The 26,642-nt window shown below is 35.9% G+C and overlaps 1 protein-coding gene across 1 annotated transcript in view; it reads left to right on the top strand.

The window, feature by feature from the left end:
* Positions 1 to 26,642, top strand: part of LOC150085511 (protein argonaute-2-like) — a 444,788-nt gene that overhangs the window by 299,208 nt on the left and 118,938 nt on the right. Inside the window, exons 13-14 of the mRNA XM_090373305.1 lie at positions 8,075 to 8,259; positions 23,045 to 23,204. Of these exons, the coding sequence (XP_090229431.1) occupies positions 8,075 to 8,259; positions 23,045 to 23,204 (345 nt within the window). The remainder of the gene's footprint in view (positions 1 to 8,074; positions 8,260 to 23,044; positions 23,205 to 26,642) is intronic.

The raw sequence follows: 26,642 nt of genomic DNA, 5'->3' as shown, positions 1-26,642 counted from the left end.
CTTTCAAAATCCAAGGACATTGTGAACAGTTGACTTACTCACGTTCACTATTTGTGCAATTTCACGCAGTTTCGCTCGCCTGTTTCCAAGAACGATGCGCGAAATGTCTTCTGTCTTGCTCGATGAAGGTCTGCCTGCCCACCCAATGTCAATCTTCAATGTCAGCATGGCCCGCTTTAAATTCATTGCACCATAAACATCAACCGATTCATGGTGAATGTCCCTTGGTGAAGACCTTTTTGCTTGCAAAAAAGCGAATAACTTCACGAACACCTGTTTTGGACCACACTCGCACGATAGCTGCCATTTTGCAGCTGGAATCTGCTGTGAGGCAACAGTACTGCACTGGCAGTCATTTTGAATTTTATTAATGGGTCTATTTGTACACCTCATTTCATCTCATTCCCTTTCACCATTATTATGAAAAAAAAAGTGTTACCTTACTTTTCCGAAACTCCTCGTATATATATTCATTTTGATTTATTTGATGTCTAAATATTTATGTGAAGTAATCACAGACAGTTTTATGTTATTTTTTGCTAATGAAATTGGGCGAGACATTTGGACACTCTGCCCTTGGTAACCCAAATAGCCAACACGTTGAAATAAATAGAAGGAAAGTGAAAAGTATATGAATGAAGACTATAAAGTTTGTACTTGGGTTATCTGGAAGAATAGTTTCTTGTACTTATGTACAATTGTACTTCAGTACGAGAGGAACCGCAGGTTCGGACACTTGGTACATGTGCTTGGTCGAGTGACCAGTGGTGCGAAGCTGTTGATTACAAAATGGCTGCATGTATTTTTAAACTACGATATGTTGGTCATCGTGGCATTTTTGCTAACAGGAGGTAAAATTAGGATAGAAATTACAATGTCGCATATGATTTGGTCACAAACATAATGTTTCTTTAGAGATTTAATGGATGCACCATTTTCAAACTTTTGAATAATTTCAAGTTTTTGTTTAATTTGAAAGCAGAACTTTTGATTTTGCCCGCCATTTTCGCGATTTCTAAGCAACAAAAGAAATTACTTTTATAAAAAAAAATCTGACATCCCTGACATAAATAATGAAACAAAATTTGTCCTCTTGTAGTGCGATGGCACACAACAATCGAACGATGCACTAAATCAAACTAAATATTTGGTCTCTTTTTTTTTTTTTTTTTTTTTTTTTGAGCAGTAGGTGTGAAGACAAGCGGGGGTTGCAAGATAATAGGTACACTAATCTCCCAATAATGACTTGTTCTTGTCACTTATTTACAACTTGAAAAATATCTGTTTATGCCTATTCTACTTATTACTTGAAGTTTGTGATTTCTGGTTGATTTCTTTTTATTTTATTATTTTTTTTATTTATTTATTTGCTATCTTGAAGTGTCCCAGTTAATCCAGTCCCTGTAAATCGAGAGTCTGCTGTACTTTATTATTACCATATTTAATGTTGGTAATGTCTTACTGTTCAATTTATCAATTAAACTTTATTATACGTATGTATGTACAAGAAAATAACTTTATATATGGGGTCAGCAGGTGTTCACTTATATCCACGGTTTCAGCCTATCTACGATAGGTCTTGGAACATATCCCCTGCGGATACAGGGGTCTTACTGTATAATGTCTGTCATTAAGGTGAATTATTTATTAAATTAAATTATAGTGTGATATTGCATCATCAAAACACACACACAAAAAGTAAAAAATGTATAACATCGAACGGGTGTTATGTTTAATTGGAATATGAATGTTGTAGATTTGTGCTTTGTATACAAATCAGCTTGAAAGGTATTTTTAGTATACACTATTTACTTCTGAAATTGAAATGAGAAATATTAATTTCTTAGAGCCATTATTTTACTAATGAGATGAAATTTCATGGTGTGACTGAGGTTTTTGCCTTTTCAGAAGGTTCTGTAATATACAGATGCTTCAAAAATGTTTTTTTTTTGTTTTTCTATGGCCAGTGTTAATAGCCTCTTTTCAAGACGCCAATTATCCGCATCAGTACATAAAATTAGTGTTTTGTGAAGTCCTTTTTTAATTCTTTGATACCACTGTATTTATACTTTTGTTGAAAGCATCCACCTGCTGCTATCTGTCTTCACTTCCTATTTAGAAGCTCTGCAGCATACACTCAGTTAACTCCAAGGAGGAAAATGGTAATTATTGCTCGTGATAGGAGGGCTTTTCTAGTTGACATATAGTTACAAACGTTGGCTGAACCAGTTTACTGTGTCAAGGTTACTTAAAAAGAAATGTGTGACTGGAGATGTCAAAAAAAAAAAAAGAACTGGAACTGGACAGAAGTACTGCTGCACAACAACAGAAAAGTACTGCAGTGCAGTGCAGTGTTTTGAAGCAGGTATGCCTCCATGATCATAGTGCAAGCCCCACAGATCTTAAATGCAAATGATAGAACTGTACAAGGAAGACTTGTGATGCGTGGTCTGAAAGCACACTGACCTTGCAAGAAACCCTTATTGACAAAATCCACAAGGGAAAAATATAGAGTTTTCATTAATATTTTATTCCCACCGATTCTAACCACTTGTGATGTTATTATATTCCTCTGCATCATAAAGAGTATATTTGAATCCGGTTAGTAATGATAAATTACTTCAAAGTTGAAATCTTCTCTTTTTTTTTTTTTTTTTTTTTTTAGTAGAGGCATTTGATGCAAGAAAGTAAGCTTATGCAGCATCAGCCAAAAAAAAAAAAAAAAAAAAAACCCACTTCCATTTCACCCCTCTGTTCGTTCAAAATACCTGTCCAGCTGAGCCTTAAACTTATTTAGGCTATCAACCTCCACCACAAGGGATGGCAGTCTGATCCACCAACCAACCACCCGCTTGCTAAAGGCAAATTTCCGCACGTCTATCCTACATCTGTCTTTCCTCAATTTGAATTTATGCCCTCTCAGGTGATTTTTCTGAGCTAGAGGAAGAATCCCATCAGCATTGAGCATGCTTAAACCATTCAAGGCTTTATACACCTCTATCAGATCACCTCGCTGGTGCCTAGTCTCCAGACACTGTAATTTGCAAAACTTAAGCCTTTCTTCGTAAGAGCACCCCTTTGTTCCATTCACTAATCTTGTTGCCCTTCTCTGTACTCGTTCCAGCAGCTCTACATCCTTCTTCAAATGAGGCCTCCAGACCTGTATACAGTACTCTAGGTGTGGCCTGACCATTGCCTTATACAATGGAATAATCACCTCCTTATCCCTGCTGGAAAAATTCCTGTATATCATTGACAATACTCCATGAGCTACTCTTGCAGCCCGTCTGCAGTGCTCAGAGAACTTCATATCTGCCTGCACAATCACCCCCAAGTCCCTTTCATTCTCTACCACTGTCAGTGTAGTACCACAGAGTTGATCTGGGGTTGCTGTTTCCCATGACATGTGTAGTACTTTACATTTGTCAATGTTAAACTTCATTTGCTACCTCTCAGCCCATCTGCTCAACCTTTCCAGATCCTGTCGCAGCAGCATAGTGTCAGTAGTGTCCTTGACAACCCTGCCAACCTTTGTATCATCTGCAAACTTGGACATTAAGCTTGATATACCATCATCAATATCATTTATAAATACAGAAAACAATAATGGACCCAACACTGAGCCCTGAGGGACTCCACTAATAACATTAGTCCACGATGAGCAGTGTCCATTGATTACCACTCTCTGTCTTCTCCCACTCAACCACCCCTTTATCCATAGCAGCAATTTGCCTCCAATGTCACACTGCTCCAATTTGTGTAGCAGTCTTCCATGTGCAACAGTATCAAAAGCCTTTCTAAGATCCAAGTATATAATATCAAAGTTATTCCCTGCATCCAGTTCTTTTGTGACTGCATCATAGTATCCAATCAAGTTGGTCAGGCAAGACTTCCCCTTAACAAAACCATGCTGTGTCTGAGCTATAACTGAAGTCTTGTCTAAATGATCCTGCAGTGCTTCTTTAACCAGTGCCTCCATTAATTTTCCTGGAACAGAAGTTAAGCTCACAGGTCTATAATTACTTGTGTCAGCCTTTGATCCTCCTTTGTGAATTGGGGTCACATTTGCACATTTCCAGTCTATGGGTACCTCCCCTGAGTCCAAGGAAGCTCTCATAATTATGGCTAAGGGTTTTCTTACTTCTTTTGCTGCCTCCTTTAATATAACTGGATAGATCCCATCCACCCCGGGTGCCTTTCTTGTGTTTATCTTCAACAGTTTCTCCTCCACTTTACTCTCAGTTATTTCAAGATTCTGTAGCTTACTGCTAGAGTTGAATACACCTCTGGCATTCCCCTTGCTGAATAACTCCTCATGTGTGAATGTCGATGCAAAATATTCATTTAGTTTGTTAGCTACCTGAGCAGGATCATCAACAGTTGACCCATCAATATCAAGTGGACCAATCTGATTCATCCCCTTCCTTCTAGAGTTTACATAAGTAAAGAACTCTTTGCTGTTTTTCTTTGCATCCCTTGCCAAGGATTTCTCGTAATCTGCCTTCGCCTGCCTAACCTCCTTTGTAACTTGGTTGCATATCAACCTGTATCTATCATAGGCTTCTGTGTCATGTGTTAATTTGTAAGTATCCCATGCATTTTTCTTCTCTGCCATATGCCTCATTAGTTCATCTGACATCCATTTTGGCCTAAACCTTGAACAATATTTCTTAGTTGGTATGTAAAGCCTAGTAGCTTCCAAGATAAGTTCTTTGAATGCTTCCCATTTTGAATTTGCTGTTGGTAACATCATCAGTTGGTCCCACTGTATAGAATTTAAATACTGTCTCAGTCCATCGTAGTCGCCTTTACGGAAGCAATAACCCTTCCCTTTACCCCTAATGGTAGTTACCTCTTTCAGTAAATCCCACTTCAGCACACTGTGATCACTGCCACCTAGTGGTTCATTTATCTGCAGATTCTTAATGCATGAAGAATCACTGCTGATAATCAAATCAAGAGTATTACTCCCTCTAGTTGCCTCCTGAACATGCTGATGTAGAAAACAATCATCCAATAAATCCACAAAAGCCCTGCTAGTGTGTGAGTAACCAGCCCCCAAATTCCAGTCAATATCTGGGAAATTAAAATCTCCCATTATAAGACTCTCTGATTTACTGGCCCACTCTATTTGCCTGTACAGTTCCTTATTATACTCATCAGAGTCATTAGGCCTATAGCACACTCCTACTCTCAATTTTGATCTCCCAATGCTTATGTCACACCAAACTGACTCAACACTGCACTGTCCAGCGATGTCGACTGGCTTCACTTCCTTAGTTTTTATGTGTTTCTTAACTAATAGCATAACCCCTCCCCCCTTCCTATCCTGTCTATCCTTTCTGTAGACGTTGTACTCCCCAAATTGCAGTTCTGCATCTCTTATATCTGTGTGACACCACGTCTCTGATATCCCAACAATATCTGCCTTTGATGTTTTGAGCAATACCTCAAATTCATCAAATTTATTTACTAAACTCCTAGCATTGGTGTACACGCAAGTATACCTGCACCTGTTTCTATTCTTAGCTATCCTAACACAACCCATGTGTTTATTTGTACCGCAATGGCTCCCAGCAGTCTCTGAAATACCATGCATCTTGTTTTTCAGGCTTCTGCTCATTCTAATAGAAGCAGTGCAAGAATCTCTTTCACCTCTGCCAGTGGCTACTGTCAATCTATTGGTCTTTGTCTCCCCCCAAGCTAGCAGTTTTCCGACCCACCTAACACTGCCTCGATAGCATCAGCAAATATTCTTGCACCCTTTCTATTTAAGTGTATCCCATCCCTGTAGAAGCAATCTCTCCTGTTAACAAGTACAGTCCAGGCTGAAAAAAATTCTACCCCTTGAGCCTTGCACAATCTTTCCAGGGCCGAATTGATCGACAAGGCTCTCATCATTTTGTTATATATATCCAATTTCAATGTAATCATTCTCCTTAATTTTTTTTTTTTATTAGTTTAAAATTGTTAGGGAGATATTATGTTTAATTTCTTCTACATTACTATTGAAACAAATCAAGTTTTCAATACATCTATGTACTTTTATATTTGATTTTTGTTCTTTTCTGTGATAATTCAGAAAAATGGATTTCTAGCTAAAATGGATATTTTTGATCCCCATAAGCACCCTATTGCTTGTCTGTAACTGTATTTGTCTTCATAAATATAATTATTAAATAGGCAGAAGTCTGTACATGGTTTTAATCTATTTGCAAATTATGCACATTATGTTCAAAATGAGAGTCAAACACTTTTTAAGTTTATCAAGCATGTTAAGAGGCAAACAATTATTATGGGTTTCTATACCTACAGTGCTAGGATTGTCTGTCTCAGAACTTGATAATTATTGCTATTGATTCTTGTGTTTTAAGTCATTATATATTCATTTAATATCTTTTCGAAGTTAATGCCAATTACATTAGCACAACTATTTCTACCACTGATTATATATTTCGTGAAAATATTGTGATAATTGTACTATTATGCATTTAACATGACAGCTATTTACTTAATATTCACAAATTGATTTTGAACTTTGTATTTTTTAATAATGAAGCAGTGTTCAGTTGTTAACGATATACCATTTTGTAAAAGACTTTTAAGAAACAATAATTACCACACAAGTTAATTGTACAATTAGGATTATTCTTTGCATGATTTTATTTTGCTACCTGAAAACATGATCTCTCTCTCTCTCTCTATACATTAAAAAAGTTTTCCTCCTAGTGATATTTATTTGAGACAATGGGAGAAGAGGGCAGGGCAATTATGTCACTACAAATGCATGGGTAAATAATTACAGTACATTGTTCTCTTCCATTGAAATACAACTGCCTTCATAACATGACCACGCGTGGCATCATTTGTTGTTCCATTGTAATGTCAGCTGATGAAGGGACCCAATATAGTTTGTATATTTTAAATATTTGTATAGTTGTAAATATTTTAGTCCTGCTCTTTCGGAAGCAACAATATTCCTCATGCATTGTGGAACCCAAAGCAAAAAGCCTTTTCCTAAGTGACCCTTGTAAACGCAAGTAAATAATTTCATAGTGATATTTTTTCCACCTTGAGGATGCCGCGTGGTGGGATAGCCATGGGAGAAGAGGGATGCATGTCGTGTGGTACAAGTGGGCAGGGCAATTATATCACTACAAATGCACAGCTAAATAATTGCATGGGTCATTTCCTGATTAGGTATCAATCATAGTGGCATAATGTTTGGGTAAGGCGCCACATGTGGTTTCACGTACTCTTGTGATGAATACAGAACCTCTGTAAAAGCAAGAAAAGTGTTAGGTGTTGCATGTGTAATTTAGTGTTGAGCTCTGTTGTTTGTGCTGACTTCTTGGCTGCAGGGTCCATAGTGGGACTCCACGTTGCCCACCACCACTGCCACCACTGGGAGGTGAGCCAGGCTGTCCACAGCAGTCTGGCTGCTCTCCATCAAGGGTTGCCTGAGCTTCCTGAGAGAACAAAAGGAGGGTGGAAGCATGAGTGAGGGAGATAGCTGAAGGATGGCTGTAAAAGCCGGGAAGAACGACAGGTGTCTTTTGTGTAGAAAAGCATGTGTGAGGGTTGGAGAGCAGGGGGTGAAACCTCTTAGTTTAATATTAAAATAATATGAGAGGTGGTACTTGTGAGTTCCCTGACTCTGGTTAATTTTATTTGGCAGTGGCACTCATTTTTTATTATGTATCTCCTTGGGCAGGGGGTGGAGATACACTACTCAGGTGAGTGTCAATTTGTCTTTCTTATTTTAATATTGGGGTGTCTTAATATTATTCAGGTAGCAATATAGCACTTTGCCAAGAATAACACTAATTGTAGCATTAAATTATGTTGTGGTAATTGTTTTTTTTTTTTTTTTTTTTTAACTTGAATACAGAATTTCAGCCTTCAGATCATAGAAATGTCTTGTTAATGAGTAAGGATAAACAGTTTTTTATCCTTACTCATTAACATAAATTTTACCCATAAATTTTTACCCATAAATTTTTTAGTTACTACTAAATATTAACTGACTGCAGCATATGTTAAAATCAACTGAAGATTTCATTTGCATCATTAGGAACTTTACACAGCAGCTTCAAAAGATAAGTAATGATGCAGGAATGCCCATAATTGGCCAGCCATGTTTCTGTAAATATGCTAATGGAGCTGAGCAAGTTGAACCAATGTTTCGCTACCTCAAATCAACATTCCAGGGTCTGCAGCTAGTCGTAGTTGTTCTTCCTGGCAAGACACCTGTGTATGGTAAGACGTATTATATTGTATGACATTTTTATTTTAATATTTCAAGAAATTATCTTTTCCGGCAATAGCCAACAAACTGAGTTATATAAGGTATTTCGAAAAAAAACTTGAGGAAATAAGGACAAAAATAAAAAAATTAAATAAATCTCTTAAGAAATAACAGATTTTTAATGAAGAATATCATACATATATACCATGATAAAGAAACCCAGAGTCTGCAGAATGAAGTGCAGGCATTCCTCCCACTGTGCTATATTTGGGATAATCCCTTGATCAATTTCTGTTGACTAATCGATTAATATGGTTGTCTAGATAAAGGAAAATGTTCTAAGGAATGTTTAGGTAGATATGTATAGAGGATCAGATCTCTGGTTTTACTTTTAATGATTTAATTATGGTTCGTGATGTATTAATTGTAATATTAGCAGTAGTAACGGCAAATGATGCAAGAAAGCAAACTTATATAGCATCAGCCAGAAAAAAAAACTGTTCACCCATCTGTACTCCCTAAGAATTTGCTCAGCAAGTGGAAGAAAATACTATTAACATTCAGGTTACTTCATTCAAGGTTTTAAACACCTCAATCAGATCTCCACACAGGTGCCTGGTCTTGAGACACTGCAATTTACAGAACTGAAGCCTTTCTAGGTAAGATCACCCTTTTGTTCCTTTCACCAATCTGGTTGCACTGCTCTGAGAATTTCACGTATGGTTGCACAATTACCCCCAGGTCTTTTACATTCTAAACTACCTTGAGTGTAATTCCACACAGTTGATAAGCTACTCTGGGGTTACTGCTACTCATGTGCAGTACCTTGCATTTGTTAATTTTGAATTCTTCAACTGCCATTTCTCAGCCCATTGACCCAATTTTCTTAGACCTTTCTGCAGTACCTCACCCTGATGACTGTCATTAACCACCCTGCCAACCTTTGTATCCTCTGCAAACTTAAACATTAAGCCTGATATGCCTTCATCAATATTATTGATAAATATTGAAAACAAGCACCGAACCCTGGGGAACTCCACTAATAACATTGGTTCATGAAGAACAGTGCTCATTGATAAATATTCTTTTTACTTCTTCTGCTTAACCATCCCTTTATCTATAGCAGACTTATACTTAATGCCACATTGCTCCACATTGTACAACAGTCTTACGTGCAACAGTATCAAAAGCCTTCCTGAAATCCAAGTATATGATATAAAAAATTTTTTGCATTCAGTTCCTGGGTCACTGCATCATAATAACGTATCAGATTGGTTAGACAAGATCACTTCTTGACAAATCCATGCTTAATTGCATACCTTTCCTAATGGTTTTTTGTTACTTCTTTAACCAGTGATTCTGTTATTTTCCCCTGGAACAGGCATTAAGCTAACTCAGTGGTTTTCAACCGGGGTGCCATGTAATTTCGGTTTAAGTTACTTAAAGTTATTATTATTATTAAAATTTATACATTTATTTCATTATAAAAAGGTGTACGGTGTCCATTGTACCATATCTTTTTAATTTTGCGGTGATCTATATTTGATCTTTATTTAGTACCTCTATATAAAGAATAAAATTATAATGTAGGTATATATTAAAAGGTCGAAAACCACCGTGTTAGGTATTTCTTTTGGCCTGGGGGTGCCGTGAAAAATTTACTAGGACACTAATGGCCCTGTGAACTGAGAAAGTTTGGGAACCTCTGAGCTAACTGATCTGTAATTACTCATGATGCCTTCTGACACCCCTTTATGAATTGGAGATATATTTGCACTGCTCCAGTCCATGAGGATCTCTCTTGAATCCAAGGATGCTCTTATAATTATGGCTGAGGGTTTGCTAACCTGCTTTGCTGCCTTCCTTAATTTAATTAGATAGATTCCTCCTGCCCCTGTGCCTTTTTTTTAATGCCCATCATGAACAATTTCTCCACTCTCCTTTCAGTTGTCACAAAGTCATTTAGCTCCTCGTTAGACTTTTGGCATCCCCTTCACTAAAGAATTCCTCAACTGTAATTACTCGTGTTACCTTTTGACACCCCTTTATTAATTTGAGATATATTCACACTGCTTCAGTGCGAATATATTTTTTATGCCTCATATGTGAATGTAGATGCAAAATACCTATTGAGTTTTACTGCAACCTGAGCAGGGTCATCATAAGTTAACACATAGACATCAAGTGGCTCAATGTGATTCAGCCCCTTCCTTCTATTGTTAATATAAGCATAGAAGTTTTTACTGTTTTCTTTGCCAGACACTTCTCATAATCTGCCTGAGCTTGCCTAACCTCCTTTGTGACTTGATTACCGACTAATTTACGTCTACAATAGGCTTCTTTATCACCTGATAATGTATGGCAAGCCTTTCTTTTTTGCCACATGTCTCAAAAGTTCACCTGTCATCCATTAAGGTTTAAGCCTTTCCCTTTACCCTTTAACATTGTTTAATATCACTAAACAATGTTATTTAAAAAATAAATTCAAAAGGAAATCAAAAGACCAATAAAAAGGTCTTTTTATTGGCGTAGGATAATCTCAACCACAAAATTTGCCTTTTTATATTCTTCATTATGATCCAAATCTGTTATATCCAGTGGATTTATAAATCACTTTGAGAGTAAAGATAAATTCTTCTAGACTACCAACCCTCCATTCGCTGTTTTTACTGCATTATATTCTATTTTTATTAAAGTTAGCCCATAGACATCAAGTGGCTCAATGTGATTCAGCCTCTTCTTTCTACTGCTAATATAAGCATAGACGTTTATGCTGTTTTTTTTTTTTTTCATTCTTTACCAGCGACTTCTCAACTGTGTGTGTGTGTGTGTGTGTGTGTGTGTGTGTGTGTGTGTGTGTGTGTGTGTGTGTGTGTGTGTGTGTGTGTGTGTGTGTGTGTGTGTGTTACTTCTTTAACCAGTTATTGCAGTGCTTCTATTGGGACACACAGTAGCCTGGAAAACAAGGTGTATGGGAATTACAGGTCCTGGTGGTTCAGGCAAAACTACTAATATATGGCCTTTGATATTAAGAGTAAAAACACTCACATATATACTTGTTTGTACACTAATGCTAAGAGCATGGTAAGTAAATTTATTTGACAAATTTTAAGTATTAGTTAAGTTATCAGATGTGGACATTACAGCAATATCAGAAATATGGTGTCACTCACACAGAGGAGATGCAGAATTTGAACAGGTTGAGCAGAATATGTAAAGAAGGGATAGGCAGAACATAAGGGTGGGAGGAATCATGCTTTTGGTTAAGAAGCACAGTATGAGGCACCACACCTTACACCAGCATTTCTCAAACTGTGTTCTGTGGAACACTAGTGTTCCATGAGATGTGAACAAGTGTTCAATGAAAAATTGTAATTAATAATTTAAAAAATAAAATAAATAATCTTGCATATTTGTAGCATACACCACTTTTGTATCATTATAATATATATCATAATTTTTTCAGGTTATTAATATACTGGCATAGACTGATAATCAAAAAGGCCGCGGAACACTATTTTTGTGGGCTTTTGCATAGAGCAGTGTGCACAGAGGTAATGACATACAAAAAAGTAGCAATATAATGATCTAATATGCCATTTTGTATGTGATTTAGCCTGGAGTACATGGGTTTGGGGGGGGGGGGAGCGAACCAATATCATAACTAAACTCACTTCCTTCTATAAATTTTTTTTGATAATTATTAGTATTTTGAATTATTATTGTTAAAATATGTGACCCTGGATTTGTGGTCGAAAAAAGGAACTTTAAAACGAGAAGCAAATACTTTTAGTATTGCAACTGTGGTCAATGAAAACGAACACAATATTGTCACATTTCGAAGGGAAAAAATAGGAACCAACTAAAAAAAGACCAAAATGAAAGTGTAATGACAGTTATTTGAATTTCGGCTTTACATGTGTTGGAAATAAAGATGCTCCTGATGCACAGTGCATCATATGTAATAAAATATCGGCAAACAGTTCTTTGGCTCCCGCTAAACTTGTGTTTTGTAAATGTTCCGTGAATATTTTGTGAGATGAAAAGTGTTCTGTGAATACGTTGTGAAATGGAAAGTGTACCGTGACTAAAAAAGTTTGGAAAACACTGCCTTACATGTTAAAATGATTTTGTCATATGTTGAGTCAGTTTGGTGCGACATTAAACACTGCGAAAACAAAAATGAGAGTAGGCAAAATCATTTGGCAACATTTTTTTGCCAAATGATTTTGACTGGAACTTGTAGGCTGGTTACTCACATAGTAGCACTTTTCTGTTTATTAGATGACTGCTTTCTACATTAGCATGTAACCATTAGGTGGCAGTGTGATTACTGTCAAGTGTCAAATGAAGGGATTTTCTTTTTTCAAAGGTGACTTAGACACTTTTAAATTCTTTTCAGCAGGTCCAACTGGTGTTGCTAGCAACTGCAAACTCTGGATGAAAAGTGTTAGGGAATAAACGTGGAAGCTAGTAAGAATTTCATAAACCATGAATATCAAAGAAATGTTCTGATTCAGACCTGAATGGATTGATGAACTGATGGGGCTTAGTGGCAGAGAAGAAAAATACATGGGATGATTATAAATTATCAGGGGACACCTTGCCCTGGTGGTCATGTGGTTTATTGTATACTGGGTAAACCTCTTTTACAAAACTAAAAGGTTATTGTGTGAATAGGGTATGTGATGTAAACTTTAAACCACTTCCAGATGATAGAGGATAAATTCAAGTTTTTATTCACCAACTGGAAAATGTGCTTGCTGATGCAGTAGATGGCAGCATAATTGCAAGACTGTAATTATGACATAATTTGCTAACACTCAAGAGTGTGTATGGGTAGTTCCCAACTTTATGAGTTAATTCGTTCCTAGCGCATGCTCTTAAAACAAAAACTCGTAAAGAGGGAACTATTTCCCATAGACATAATGTTAAAAATAGGCGTTACGTTATCAACAATGAAATTGGTTAGCTAATTAGTTTGTTTAAACAATGATTGATTTATCCAAAGAAATGAAAACATAGCTTGTAAAATCAAGCAAATTATAATAATAGATAAATAATTTATGACTTGCAAATGTTAAAGAATGTTTATTCTTCACCATCATCATCGACCAAATGCACACTCGTTAATCACTCATTATTGGCTCACAAGGAGTCATCTTCTTCAGAAATGCTTCAAGAGGCATTTATTTCCAAGATAATCTTCTCTTTTCCTTATAAATTTCAATAGTATGCATAAGCATTTTTTAACGGAACACACAAATTGCAACTAATGCGATTTGCACGGAGTAACAAGTTTACGAAGCTTAAAAAAAAAAAGGAATGAAGAGAAGATTCTGAAAATTTATTTGTTTTTTATGCGATTGAAGATTTCATTAAAGAGGAAACACATTTCATCCTAATAATGTAAAAAACCATACAATTCCAGCTATCGGTATTTTCACAAATGCAATAACATAGAGTTTACTACTCATTTATAATTGCTTACAGTAACAGCAAAGCCCAATAATTTGGAAAGTGCAAATTGTTTTTATTGTTTTATGGTCGTGACCTCCAGAAATGTGCTTTAGAAAAATATCACAAAGCTGTTCCAAATTGGTTCTTATAACAGAACATATGATAAAGATGAAAGTGAAGTGCATTTTAATGATTTGAATTGGTAACTAATACAATTTACACTATAAAAACGACCTTTTAGAGAGTTATGTAGCGAAAATTTCAGCTTCTGAAGTCATGGAACGAATTACCAAAAAACAATGTGTTATTGGGTTCACATTATGATATTTTCATGATACGGTGGTGTCTCTGGAATGGATTAATATTGTAAAGCGAGGTACACTATTGTATAGCCACGCATGTGGTTTGAAATGCAATATTTATGAAGTTTAATGTTCATATTTTCGATTTTTTTGATACTTGATACTTGAAAAAAAAAAACATGTAAACCCGGGAACTTGTAAAGTGGGTACTGCCTGTACTTTGATTCATTGAGCTGCATTCTGCCACCACTGCTATGCTATAAATTTCACATATAGTTTTAAAAAAAAGCCAAAAAATACACCTACAGTTCTGTATTGGAACAGAAAATTCATAAAGGATGCCTGTTTATGCAAGGTGGTGGCCAAACAAAAGTCAGGGAGGACACAGCGGAGCCGATTCAATGAAGTTTTATGTGAAGTCCAGAGAAATCCACGTGGTGTGCCAGTAATAGAATCTTAACGTGGCAAGGTGAACAGTGTGTAAAGTGTTGTACCACCATCTGAGAATGAAACTGTTCAAGTTACAGCTGTACAGAAGCTGCAATCGGTGATACCAAGAGGATGGAAATTTTTTTTGAAAATTCTGCCATTGCTGTTTTGTGATTATGCTGGTTGCCCTCTACTACATCTCACACATTTTAAAGATAGTGAATAAAAACTATTACGTGGATGTGGTTTTAGGTTTGTATCATGTACTCTATTCACACAGTGATATTTTAGTTTTATAAAGGTGGTTTGTAAACACCCTGTATTATGTCAGTTCAAATGTCTTCACAGGTTAATTTGCATATTGTGAGGGCTGAAAGTCAGTAAATATAACCTAGGCTACGATCAAGTCAATGGAGAGGGAATTAGGCAAGCTAATGCAGATAATGTGATGTTTTCGGCTAATGCAAGGAAAAGTTGTAAATAATTCTTTGCTTATGTTAGCATTCGAAGGAAAGAAATAAACCATTGCTCCATACCAGCTGAACAAATATTTTGCATCTACATTCATACATGATATAGTTTTATAGATGGGAACATCAAAGGAAAACCTAATTCTAATCGTGAGCTAAATAATTTTGTGATGGACGAGAAGAAAGTGGAAGAAACTATTGAAGCTAAAAGTAAGTAAGGTACCTGGGGTTGATGGAATCTATCCAGTTATAATGAAAGAAGCAGCAAGGGAAGTAATCAGACCATTGGCCATAATTATGAGAGCATCTTTGGATTTGGGAGAATTCCATACAGATATGAAATGTGCAAATGTCTCTCCTTTTGCAAAGGTGATGGACTCAAATATCCATTTAACAACTTTACACACTATATAGTACTGGTAAACCTTTACTGAAATGTGTGACAAAATAAAATGCAACTTTTAAGACAATCTTCACTTGCCAATGCAATAATATAACATAATTATATTACAGTAATCCTTCACTAAAAAACACCTAAAACTCTATTTGGTTTATTTATTCTTTTTTTTTTTTTTTTTTTTTTTACAAGTTGAAACAGGCTGTCATAGCAGTGTTTCATCTTTTAAATAAATGTTAGTTAACCTTTTAGCAATACCACTTATTTGAAAGTATTGCGATAACACCCATTGTGTTAACTAGGAAGTTTAAATCCTGTTTGACCACAAAAATGCATGAAAGGACAAGGTGGTCCCAGCTTATAATTTCACAATGGCCAAATTGCATTATCTATGTTATAATTCTGAAGTTCTATCTACTAGCTGTATACAGTTAATTTTTGTATGCTTAAAATATCGGTGTAAATACAGCATAACGAACTCATAATGAAAAACTACATAAGTAGTGTAAAGGCATTGATTTAATTGTATCTCATATTGTGACTAACTTATTACCATGTATTGCACTACCCCGAATAAGTAAAGCTTCGCTAATAGAGAAGACTATTGTTACTTATTCTCAGTGGGCACCACCACCCAGACGGCACCGTTTCAAGGCTTAATTGGCATATCTTCGTTGGGTGGGTGGGTACCCTGGTGTTGCAATCAAGCTAACCCAGTTGTGAGGTTATTTCCACAATATGAGAATGGAAATAACTTCACAACTGGGTTGGCATGAATGCAACACCAGGGTACCTAGTCCCCAACAAGGATATGCCTTAAAATAGTGCCTCCTGGGTGATGGTGCCAACTGAGAATAAGTAACAATAGTCTTCTTTTTACTTATTCGAGGTAGTGCAATACATGGTAATAAGTTAGTCACAATATGAGATACAGTTAAATCGATGTCTTTACACTACTTATGTAGTTTTTCATTATGAGTTCGCTATGGTGTATTTACACCGATAAATTTATTTAATTTTAAAATCTAAAAAGAGTTACCTCAACCTTTTCTTTATAGGATGTTGTTATTTGGTTTTTAGGAGCATTAGCAACTAAGGCCATATTGCTCCGGGGATATGCAGTGGTCATTCTCTAACCTTTCCGCATCCTCCGTATTTGGTGATCACGGGCTCGAACCCCGGTCTAATCAAGAAGCGTGTGCTACGCACTGCTGCTCCTGCCACCTGGCTACGGAGTCGCCTTTCTTTATAGGACAACTCTACACAATGCATATAGAACTCTCTACACAACTCTCCAAACCAGACTTATTTCAGACATGATTTTTAAAAAGATTTAAAATTACATAAACTTCATTAAAATACTATTAAATGTGTTCAATCCTCTTAGTCCCAACCTGACCCCAGACCCATTCACTCCACCACACAACCTCGAGTGACTGAAGACATGTAAAAAATTAAAGATAAAAATAAACATCGCTAAAATTATCTTGGAATATACTAAAAACTACAATGATGAAAATAAATAAGTTACAATGAAAACAATTTCCTAAAAAACTTTCTTCCTTCCCTAAGAGAACCAAACTTTTTGACATACCTTCATGTTTACAGGAAAGAATCCAAATGCATGATGTGAGTATTTCCTAGGCTATTTATTAATGGGAGATTACTTGTAACTACGCATGCGCGTAAATTAAATTAAGTTAAATGATACGTGAAAATCAAAAGAATATTTTCCAGTTAGCAAAATAAAAATAAATTTACGCTTACGTACTAACTTAATTAATGCATACCATACTATGTACTTACTAATTGATATTTCTATTCACTGACTTTTTTTTTTGTTGTTGTAAAATTTAAAACAGTAAAAATTATAAGCAATTAATAACACCTAAGCAATATAATTAATAACAATTATAAGCAATTAATAACACCTGGGGTTGATGGAATCTATCCAGTTATAATGAAAGAAGCAGCAAGGGAAGTAATCAGACCATTGGCCATAATTATGAGAGCATCTTTGGATTTGGGAGAATTCCATGCAGATATGAAATGTGCAAATGTGCAAAAACAAAGAACACAGCACACACAAATTGCAACAAACACGATACGGAGTAATGAGTTCTGAAAATTTATTTGTTTTTTTATATGATTGAATATTTCATGAAAGGGGAAACGCATTTCACCATAATAACGTGAAAACCCACAGAATTCCAGCTATCAGTACTATAGCAAATGCAAGAAGATCAAGTTTACTACCTGTTTATAATTGATTACACCAACAGAAAAGACTAATAAGCCGGAAAGTGCAAACTGTTTTATTGTTTTATGGTAGTGGCCTCCAGAAATGTGATTTAGAAAAATGCCATAAAAGTGATAACGACTAGCAAGTCATCAGCAGGGATTCACAAAAAGGAATGAAAATGTTGAAAATTACATCTAACTTAATAGCAGGGTTTTCCCAGCACAAAAGCTCAAAATTACTGTGTTATGCAAGATTTCCTGTAATTCTCGTTCTTTTTCCTGCAAGTCTCAGTTCTGCAGTGAAAACCGTGTTATCTAAGTACCGTATTATGCAAGGATTGCCACAATTTCTCAATCATGTTAGAGTGAAACCATGTTGCAGAAGTACTGTGTTATACAGGGGTTTCCTATATTCGCATTTCTAAGGTTTCTGCAATTTAAAGCTTTGTGTAATTGTGTTGAACACTCAAAACCTTAGCAGCATCAAACAGGAAAACATGATCCTCGTTTACAGCATGGAATGAAAGTTCTGATGTCGTGGTTCTTATTGCCCTAACCAATGCTGCATGTTGTTTAAGACGTGTGTCCAAAAGACACCTTGTCGATCCCACGTACGAGGAATCACAATTTCCACATGGAATATTATATACCACATCATGCATATCTATGTGGGGGGGTGGGGGTACCGAATGAATTTTGAATATGGAATGAAGTTTCTGTCTTGGTTTCACTAAAACCCTGAATTCAGTGTCTTTGTACCATTGCTGAATGTACGGAATTGTAATAAAATGTTTTTTTCCTAATTGTGTTGCTATTTCCTGTGTTACCTAACCTTTCTTTGGCCTGTAGCTTAATATTGTTAATGGTATAAAGCAAATATCCCCTATTTAAAAACCTGTATGTGAGTTCATCAATTCCATTATCTAATGCGGTCCAAGTTGAATATTTATATGTAGTTCTAATTAGGTTAAACATAACGTTGAATTTGAACATTTGTAGGTGAAAGGATGATATCTAGTATAGCATGAAAACATCCCTGTATTTTGTAGGCGTATGGCAAATTTTGAATTGTGATTTGTCTTTCTCTCTTATTAACGTGAAATTTTAAAAATTGTCTTTGTCTGTATATCTTCACTCTCCATTGTGAATTTTAACCATGTATATGTACGTTGTTGAGAGTCCATAAAACATTATTAGTGGTCTGCTCATCCGATATGATGAGAATGTCATCTGAATATCTCTTGTAAAAAGTAATCTTGGGTAAAAATGGTGATAAATATATCAGTTTAGTTTTATTAAAATATATTTCAGCAATAAGACCACACTATGGGACTAAGTCTGAGTGGTCTTATTGCTGAAATATATTTAAATAAAATTGAACTAATAAATTCAAATTGAGGAAAGTCAATTGTAGAGTAATGTGCAGAAATTTGCCTTTAGCCATCGGGTGGTTAATTGCTGCAACAAACTTCCATCTGTCATTGTGGAAGTTGATAGCTTGGGACTGGACAAATGTTTAGAGGGAATGGGTGTATGAAATTGTTTTTTTTTTTTTTTTTTGGCTGATGCTACATGAGCTCATGCACTTGCTTTCTTGCATCACATGCCTCCGTTACTACTACTACATTTGCATGTACTAAGAACATGTACAGGGTGTCTAGAAATAATTTGCCTGATTATGAAGCTTAATTAAACTTCTATTGTAATAGTTATCTTAAAATTGTATCAAAGCAACTCTGATTTTTTTTCTCATACAGTTAACAGCCTTGATCCCAGCCAGCATTGTGACAGTACATTTTATCTAGAAAAAATCTAGATATAATGCATACCATTTAAATTATTTATAAATAAAACAAATAGTATTGCATTACATTTGCTACAATTGTTAACATTAATGATTTCTTATCGTTTTGTACATTAACTTTTTTTTTATTTGTGACCTTTTAAAATTATTTGTGATTTTAGATATAATGCCTTCCATGTAAATGATTATAAGTAAAAAAAATTATTAAATTTATATATTTAATATTTTTTTCTGGGGTGTACTACAAAAAAAGTTTGGAGACCACTGGTCTAGTGTATCTGAAGATAAAGTTTCGGAAATTCAGGATGTGTTTACCCAAAGTCCTACAAAATCTATCCACTAGGCAAGCCTGCAGGTGCAAATACTGTGAGGAACATTGCACAGGGTGGTTTGCAAGGGATTGAAACTTTATGGTTTTAAAATGCTAACCATCCAGGAAATTAAGCCTCATGACAAACCACAGTGAGAGGAATTCACTGTTCACATTCTGAACCTAATAGGTGAAGATGAACAATTTCTGGAAAACATTGTTTTCAGTGATGACATTCCACCTGTTTGGTAAAGTTAACAAACACAATTATCACATATGGGGATCTGAAAATCCCCAGTCAGTTCATGAACACAAGTGTGATAGTCCTAGGATAAGTGCATGGTACACGGTAAACTTCAGCCAGGTGATTGGGCCATTTTTTCCCCATGAAAACACTGTGAACTCAGCAAAAAACCTAGACATGCTGAAATTGTATGCTGCACCTCAGCAGACACTGGTGTTCCAGCAGCATGATAGGGCACCACCACATTGAAGCTTGCATGTGTGCAATTTCCTGAAAATATTTCCTAACCAATGGATTGGTCAGAATGGTTCCATTCCAATAACCTCTTTATTCTTTGGATATCACACCTATTCTTTGTATGAGGCTAGGTAAAGGACAAGATGTATGTATGCATAAAAAGTTAACATCACAGAGTTAGACCGGATTGAACAGGTAGTGACTTCCATTTCTCAAGCAATGCTTCAAAACTCTTGGAATGAAATTGACTACCATCTTGACATTCTATGTGCTACCAAAGGTGCCCATATAGAGGTTTACTGAAGTGTGGTTGTGTAATAACATATTCTTTGAGTTGCTTTATTAAGTGTAGCAAACCATTTACAATATCTGTTATAATAAAATTTTAATCATGCTTCATAATCAGATGAATAATTTAGACACTCTGTACTATTCATTATATACCTTGAAGTTCTTTATTGAATTTTCACTTTAATTGCACATTGCAATCTTCAATACAACAGTGAAACTGCTACACCACCGAGTTTATCACTACACAAAATCCAAAGAGTAAAGCATCTGGTAATTGTTTTTTATTGTAATTAAAGTGGGATGTGTGGGGTGGGATTTGAAGTTCCATTGCTGTGTCAACAGTATTAAAAATACAATTGTGCATAAAATAACTGATTTTTGACACCAGTTTTATAATGTAAGTTCCAGTTGAAGTTTTTCTTGAAATTTTGTTACACAATTGAATAAGCATCCTGGAAGTTTAGTACACAGCTGTAATAGATTTTTCTTGTGTGCTGAAGTGGGATTTACTCAGAGGTAGTAACTACCATCAGGGGTAAAGAGAAGGGTTTTTGCTTTTGTATGAAATTTCAAGAAAAATTCTGTTAGCAGCTGTGTTCTTGAAATTTCATTAAAATTTCACAAAAAATTCTATTAGCAGCTGCGTTCTGAACTTCCTGTATGTTTTGTTACAAGATTAAATACACATCCAGGAAAAGTACTTTAGCAGTATTGTTTTTGAAAAACAATTGTGTGTGGGTAATGGTACTTTTTTTTTTTTTTTTTTAAATCAGTGTGCAATGTATTGTTTTCAGTTTGACACCAGATGAATTGCCATTATCAGAACTGGCATTATCAGAAAACAATTCAGTTTGAGTAACATGAACCTTTTTTTTTTATAATGCAGCAACCAACAGATGATTCTACTTGAAATTTTGTTAGTAGATGCACAATGTACTGAAGAAGAAGAATATATATTCATTTTCTTTATGCATTTTAAGGTGCTGTCACTTTTTTCTTTGTATACAATGAAACAGCTATAGTCTAATTATATATAATCTAATCATATTATATAGTCTATTTTTTATGTAAACAAGTTGGAGCATGCAGCTGCCTTAGTTGAGTGAACCAGCTATCTACCACATCTTTAACAGTGCCTATCTTCAGCACTAGAATAATCCAGAATGTGAGGTATTTCAGTTCAGAAATGAGAGCACATGCCACTTGTTTACATCAGCAATAAATTGAATTCAAAAGGCTTTAAAGCATTTCACCATTTGACTTGCATTTTTCATGTTTGTGCAAGAGCTAACAGAGATTTAACTCTGTTAGCTCTTGCACAAACATGAAATAAGAGGAATCAAAGAAAATCTTTTTTTTTTTTTTTTGGAAGTTATTGGTAGTTTCAGTTGTGCAAATGGAGTAGATGAAAAGCCCAAAATCACTAAAATTTGTATGAGGTCTTGGCAACCCCACATACGTCTGCTGAGTGTGACAGGATATTCAGCCAGGTGAAAATGAAAAGAAATGAGTTCAGAGCCATAGAAAAGTTCACTAAAGAAATATTCAAATTCTGGTAGATATCAAGGGTAACATTACTAAGAATGTTGTGACATTCCACAGAAAATGCTGCAGCAGTAATTGGAAGTGCAGTCCTGTGCTTCAATATATTGTTGTCATTAATGGCTGCTACATTTATATAGTATAGTGCTTTGATCTGAATAAACTATTGCAATTATGACGAGAATAAATTTGTTTAGAAATTCATAACTGCAATAAATACACCAGTAACAGTTTAATAAAATTAAAAAAAATAAACTAGATAAAAAAAAAAGTAAAGTGCAGCCATTATCAACCCACTGCAGGGTGGAAGCCTCCTCAACAATTCATGCTGAGGGAAAATGGACCATAATCTGCCACGCTGGTCCAGTGCGGGTTGGCAGATCGACCGTATTCAGCAGGCAGGGGCTTGAACCCCGGTCTACTCAAAGAGCGTGTGCTACTGCACTCCCGCTCCTGCCCACTCGGCTACGGAGGCCGTTAAACTAGATACAAGATATTAAAGATAAGATAAAACTATATTTAATATAAAATAAAAAATTTATAAAGTTATGATGATAAAAGCAATAAATATATAAATATTGTAAAGTCAAAAGTAATAAGAACAACACTGGTGCTTTTAAAGGCTACTCCCTCTTTTGTCAGCAGTGGATCTACTAACCTAATCTACTGCTAACAAAAGAAGATGATTGCTTTTGTAAGCTTTGGAATTTTTTTCATCACTTTTCATTTTATTGGTGTATTTTTTTTTATTTTTTTTATTAAAGATTGTGTCCTATTGGATGGTGTATTTATTGCTGTTATGAGTGATTATTTTTCCCAACCTTGGATGTCCATTTCAAGAATCTGTTGTGTAACAGTGATGATCTGAATAAATTTATTGTATAGTAGTTATGATCTGAATAAACTCATATAACACAGTTTGGTATTACATTTAATGTTTTCCATCTAATGGCCTCCATATTAACACTAATTACAACCAGCCTTTATATAGTATTAATTATATTATTTTGATATCATTCTGTGTGTTAAAATATGTAACTAATATAATTAATTATAATTTTTCCTCTAGCGGAAGTGAAGCGAGTTGGAGATACTGTACTGGGAATGGCCACACAATGTGTTCAAGCAAAAAATGTTAACAAAACATCTCCTCAGACATTATCTAATCTCTGTTTGAAAATAAATGTCAAATTAGGAGGAATAAATAGTATCTTGGTTCCCAGTATCAGGTAAGATTATTAAGTGATTTTGGTAATAATGAATACAAGTGGCAGCTTTTCATACTGCACCCATTTCTAAAAATAATGTCCATAGTTTTAATGCTAGCAGCCTTTGCATTTATATACAATAAATGTTTACATCAATAGTTGCCGGGAGCAACTATTGATGATGTCACCAACAGACTGTCAGATTTTAAAGGGGGTAAAGAAAATATTATTATTCATGTGGGGACAAACGATATTAAACGTACACGATCTGACGATTTGTTGGAAAAATACAGGACCATGCTGAGGAAATGTCGCGAGCTAGGCCATAATGTCTATGTGTCTGCAATTCTGCCCAGACACGATAGGAGGGATTATATGTTAAGAGCCTTGTGGATTAACTCAAGACTTGAAGGAATCTGCAAGGCTTTAGGGGGTAAATTTCTATCAGCATGGCCCACACTTGTAGGTAGAAGGAATTTGTTTTGTAGAGACGGGATACACTTAAACAAAGGTGGTGCAAAAGTTTTTGCCAGTATTATTGAGGATACCTTAAAGGCTCAGGGAAACTGCTAGTTAGGGGGGATGTGGGTAATACTGACACGCGTTTATCTGATAATATTGGTCAATGTAACTCTTGCACATACCTTAAGAGTTCTTATCTGTTACCCCAACTGGACGTATTATCTAGATGTTCTGGGGGCAAAGACGTTTCACGTGAGCAGGTAGCTAATATCAGGGAAGAGAGCCTAAAAAACTTCAAGGGTTGTGTTACGGTTGTTAAATATACAAGAACAGTAAATCTTAATTGTTTATACAGTAACGTTAGAAGTGTCGTCAATAAAATGAGCGAATTCGAACTGCTGGTTAAAACAAGTAACGCGGACATAATAGGGCTTACGGAGACGTGGTGCCACCCGGAAATTGGGGATGATGAGTTTCAGTACGGCTTGTATAATGTATTTAGGAAGGATAGAGTAGATAGAAGGGGTGGTGGGGTAATGCTTCTTATCAGAAGCAGCCTGAGTGCGACGATATCTTTCCCAGATTCAGACATTTCACATGCTAGTATAGAGTCTGTATGGTGTGAGATAGTTGGAAACAAAGGTACAATGCGAGTAGGCGTAATCTACAGACCAGGTGATTGTGAAGACTATGACAAAAGCCTCTACATGCAAATGGAATGGGCAAGTAAGCGTCAATGCCTTATTATGGGTGATTTCAATTTGCCTCTAATTGATTGGAGTAAATGGGAAGGAAACTCGACATGGGGAACAAAATTTTTAAATCAACTAGATGACTGTTATTTGTATCAACATGTCAGGGAAAGTACTAGAGAAAAGAATATCCTAGACCTCATCATCACACATGAATCAGATGACATAACAGGGCTGACAGTAGAGGAACCAGTAGTAGGAAGTGATCACGGAGTTCTACGGTGGATGATGACGAGAGAGGTAGCAGAAGTAAAAGGCAAAGGAATGGGTTTTAATTTCAGAAAAGGAAATTACGATGCCTTAAGGTACTACATGGCCTCTATTAACTGGGTAGATATCGCGCAGAGAATGAATACATTTGAACTGTGGTGCGCTTTTAAAACATTAATCACCGATGCCTTGAATGCGTATATACCATTAAAAAAATACTCCACGAGAAGGGTTCCAAGTTGGATGAATAGTGAAGTTGCCACATTACTTGAGCAGAAAAAGGTGGCATGGAAACGTTACAGAGCAATAAAAAGTACTGAAGCCTATAACAGCTACAAGGTGATGTGTAATAGAGCCACAGAAAAGGTTCAATAGGCAAAGGCAGTTTATGAGAAATCACTAGCAAACAGAGCAAAGAGGGGGGATAAAGAATTCTTCACATATATAAATGCCAAGAAGAGCAGGACAAACCAGATCGGACCTTTACGTAAGGGAAAGGGGATAGTAATAAATACACCAGCTGCCGTTGCAGATGAACTCAACAGTTATTTTGCATCGATATTTACAAATGAAAAGCCTTTTGTGGCAATGGGAAATTGTGGGAACGAAGTTAAAAAATATGTAATTAATGATATTGAAATTTCGCAAGATTATTTAATGAAAAAACTTTCAAGCCTACAGACTAGTAAGACTCCTGGAGTTGATGGAATATACCCTATAATCTTGAGAGAGGCGGTAAGCGAGTGCATTGAACCACTGAGGCTGGTTATGCGAGCATCACTAGACTCTGGGGAGATTCCCTTGGATTGGAAAAGTGCAAATGTATCTCCCATACATAAGGGTGGCTCTAAAAGTGAAGTGGGAAATTATCGACCTGTCAGTCTGACTTCAGTAGTAGGGAAAATCATGGAGGCATTGATCAAGGGTGGAATTCAGGATCATTTGGATCGAATTGAAATTCTCAAGGATACTCAGCATGGTTTTGTAAAGGGAAAATCATGTTTAACAAATCTGGTTCGCTATTTCGAAAGGGTCACTCACGAGCTGGATTTAGGGAATAATTTCGACATTGTTTATTTAGATTTCAGCAAAGCTTTTGATTCAGTCCCACATGAGCGGTTGCTTTATAAGCTGGAACAGGTTGGAATCACTGGAAAAATTCTTAGATGGATAGAAGGATGGCTTCAGGGCAGGAGGCAGAGGGTTGTGATAAATGGCTATTCCTCAGATTGGGTTGATGTAAGAAGTGGGGTTCCCCAAGGATCAGTATTAGGACCACTGTTGTTTTTAATTTTCATAAACGACATTGATGAAGGGATAGAGGGCGTGATGTCTAAATTTGCAGATGATGTTAAAATTGGTAGAGTAGTTAATGATCACTGTCAAGCTGAGCTTCTTCAGAGAGACCTAGATAGACTTCAAGAATGGTCAGAAAAATGGCAGCTGTGCTTTAATCCAACAAAGTGTAAGGTATTACACCTGGGAAACAGTAATCCCAAAATAACTTATTCACTTGGTGGAGTTCAACTAAACCCAGTACTGGAGGAAAGGGACTTGGGTGTTATGATACGGTCAGACATGAAATTCTCTGAGCATTGTAAACAGGTTGCAAGGAAGGCCCATGGTGTCCTATCGATGATCTATCGAACTTTTGCAAGTAGAGATAGGGACGTGATAATCCCATTATATAAGGCCTATGTTAGACCACACTTGGAATACTGTGTTCAAGTATGGAGACCGCACCTAAAGAAAGACATCGAGCTTCTTGAAAGGGTGCGAAGAAGGGTAACTCGCCTGGTGAGATCGGCAAAAGGGCGTCCGTATGAAGAAAGACTTCGAATATGTGGGTTGCAGAGTTTGGAAACTAGACACCTTAGGGGAGATTTGATTGAGGTGTTTAAGGCTCTGAGAGGCATCAGTAAAATGAATGAGGACAAAATTTTCAAGATTATAAATGATGCTAGAACTAGGGGACATAAATTCAAGTTACGGGGGGAAATGTTTAGATTGGACTGCAGGAAGTTTTATTTTAGCC

This window comes from Mastigoproctus giganteus, chromosome 5 (assembly GCF_048544385.1).
Source record: "Mastigoproctus giganteus isolate SK-2022 chromosome 5, ASM4854438v1, whole genome shotgun sequence".
In the NCBI taxonomy this organism is placed as follows: Eukaryota; Metazoa; Arthropoda; class Arachnida; order Uropygi; family Thelyphonidae; genus Mastigoproctus; species Mastigoproctus giganteus.
The sequence above is the reverse complement of the archived record's forward strand: the minus strand, read 5'-3'. Positions and strand labels throughout refer to the sequence as shown.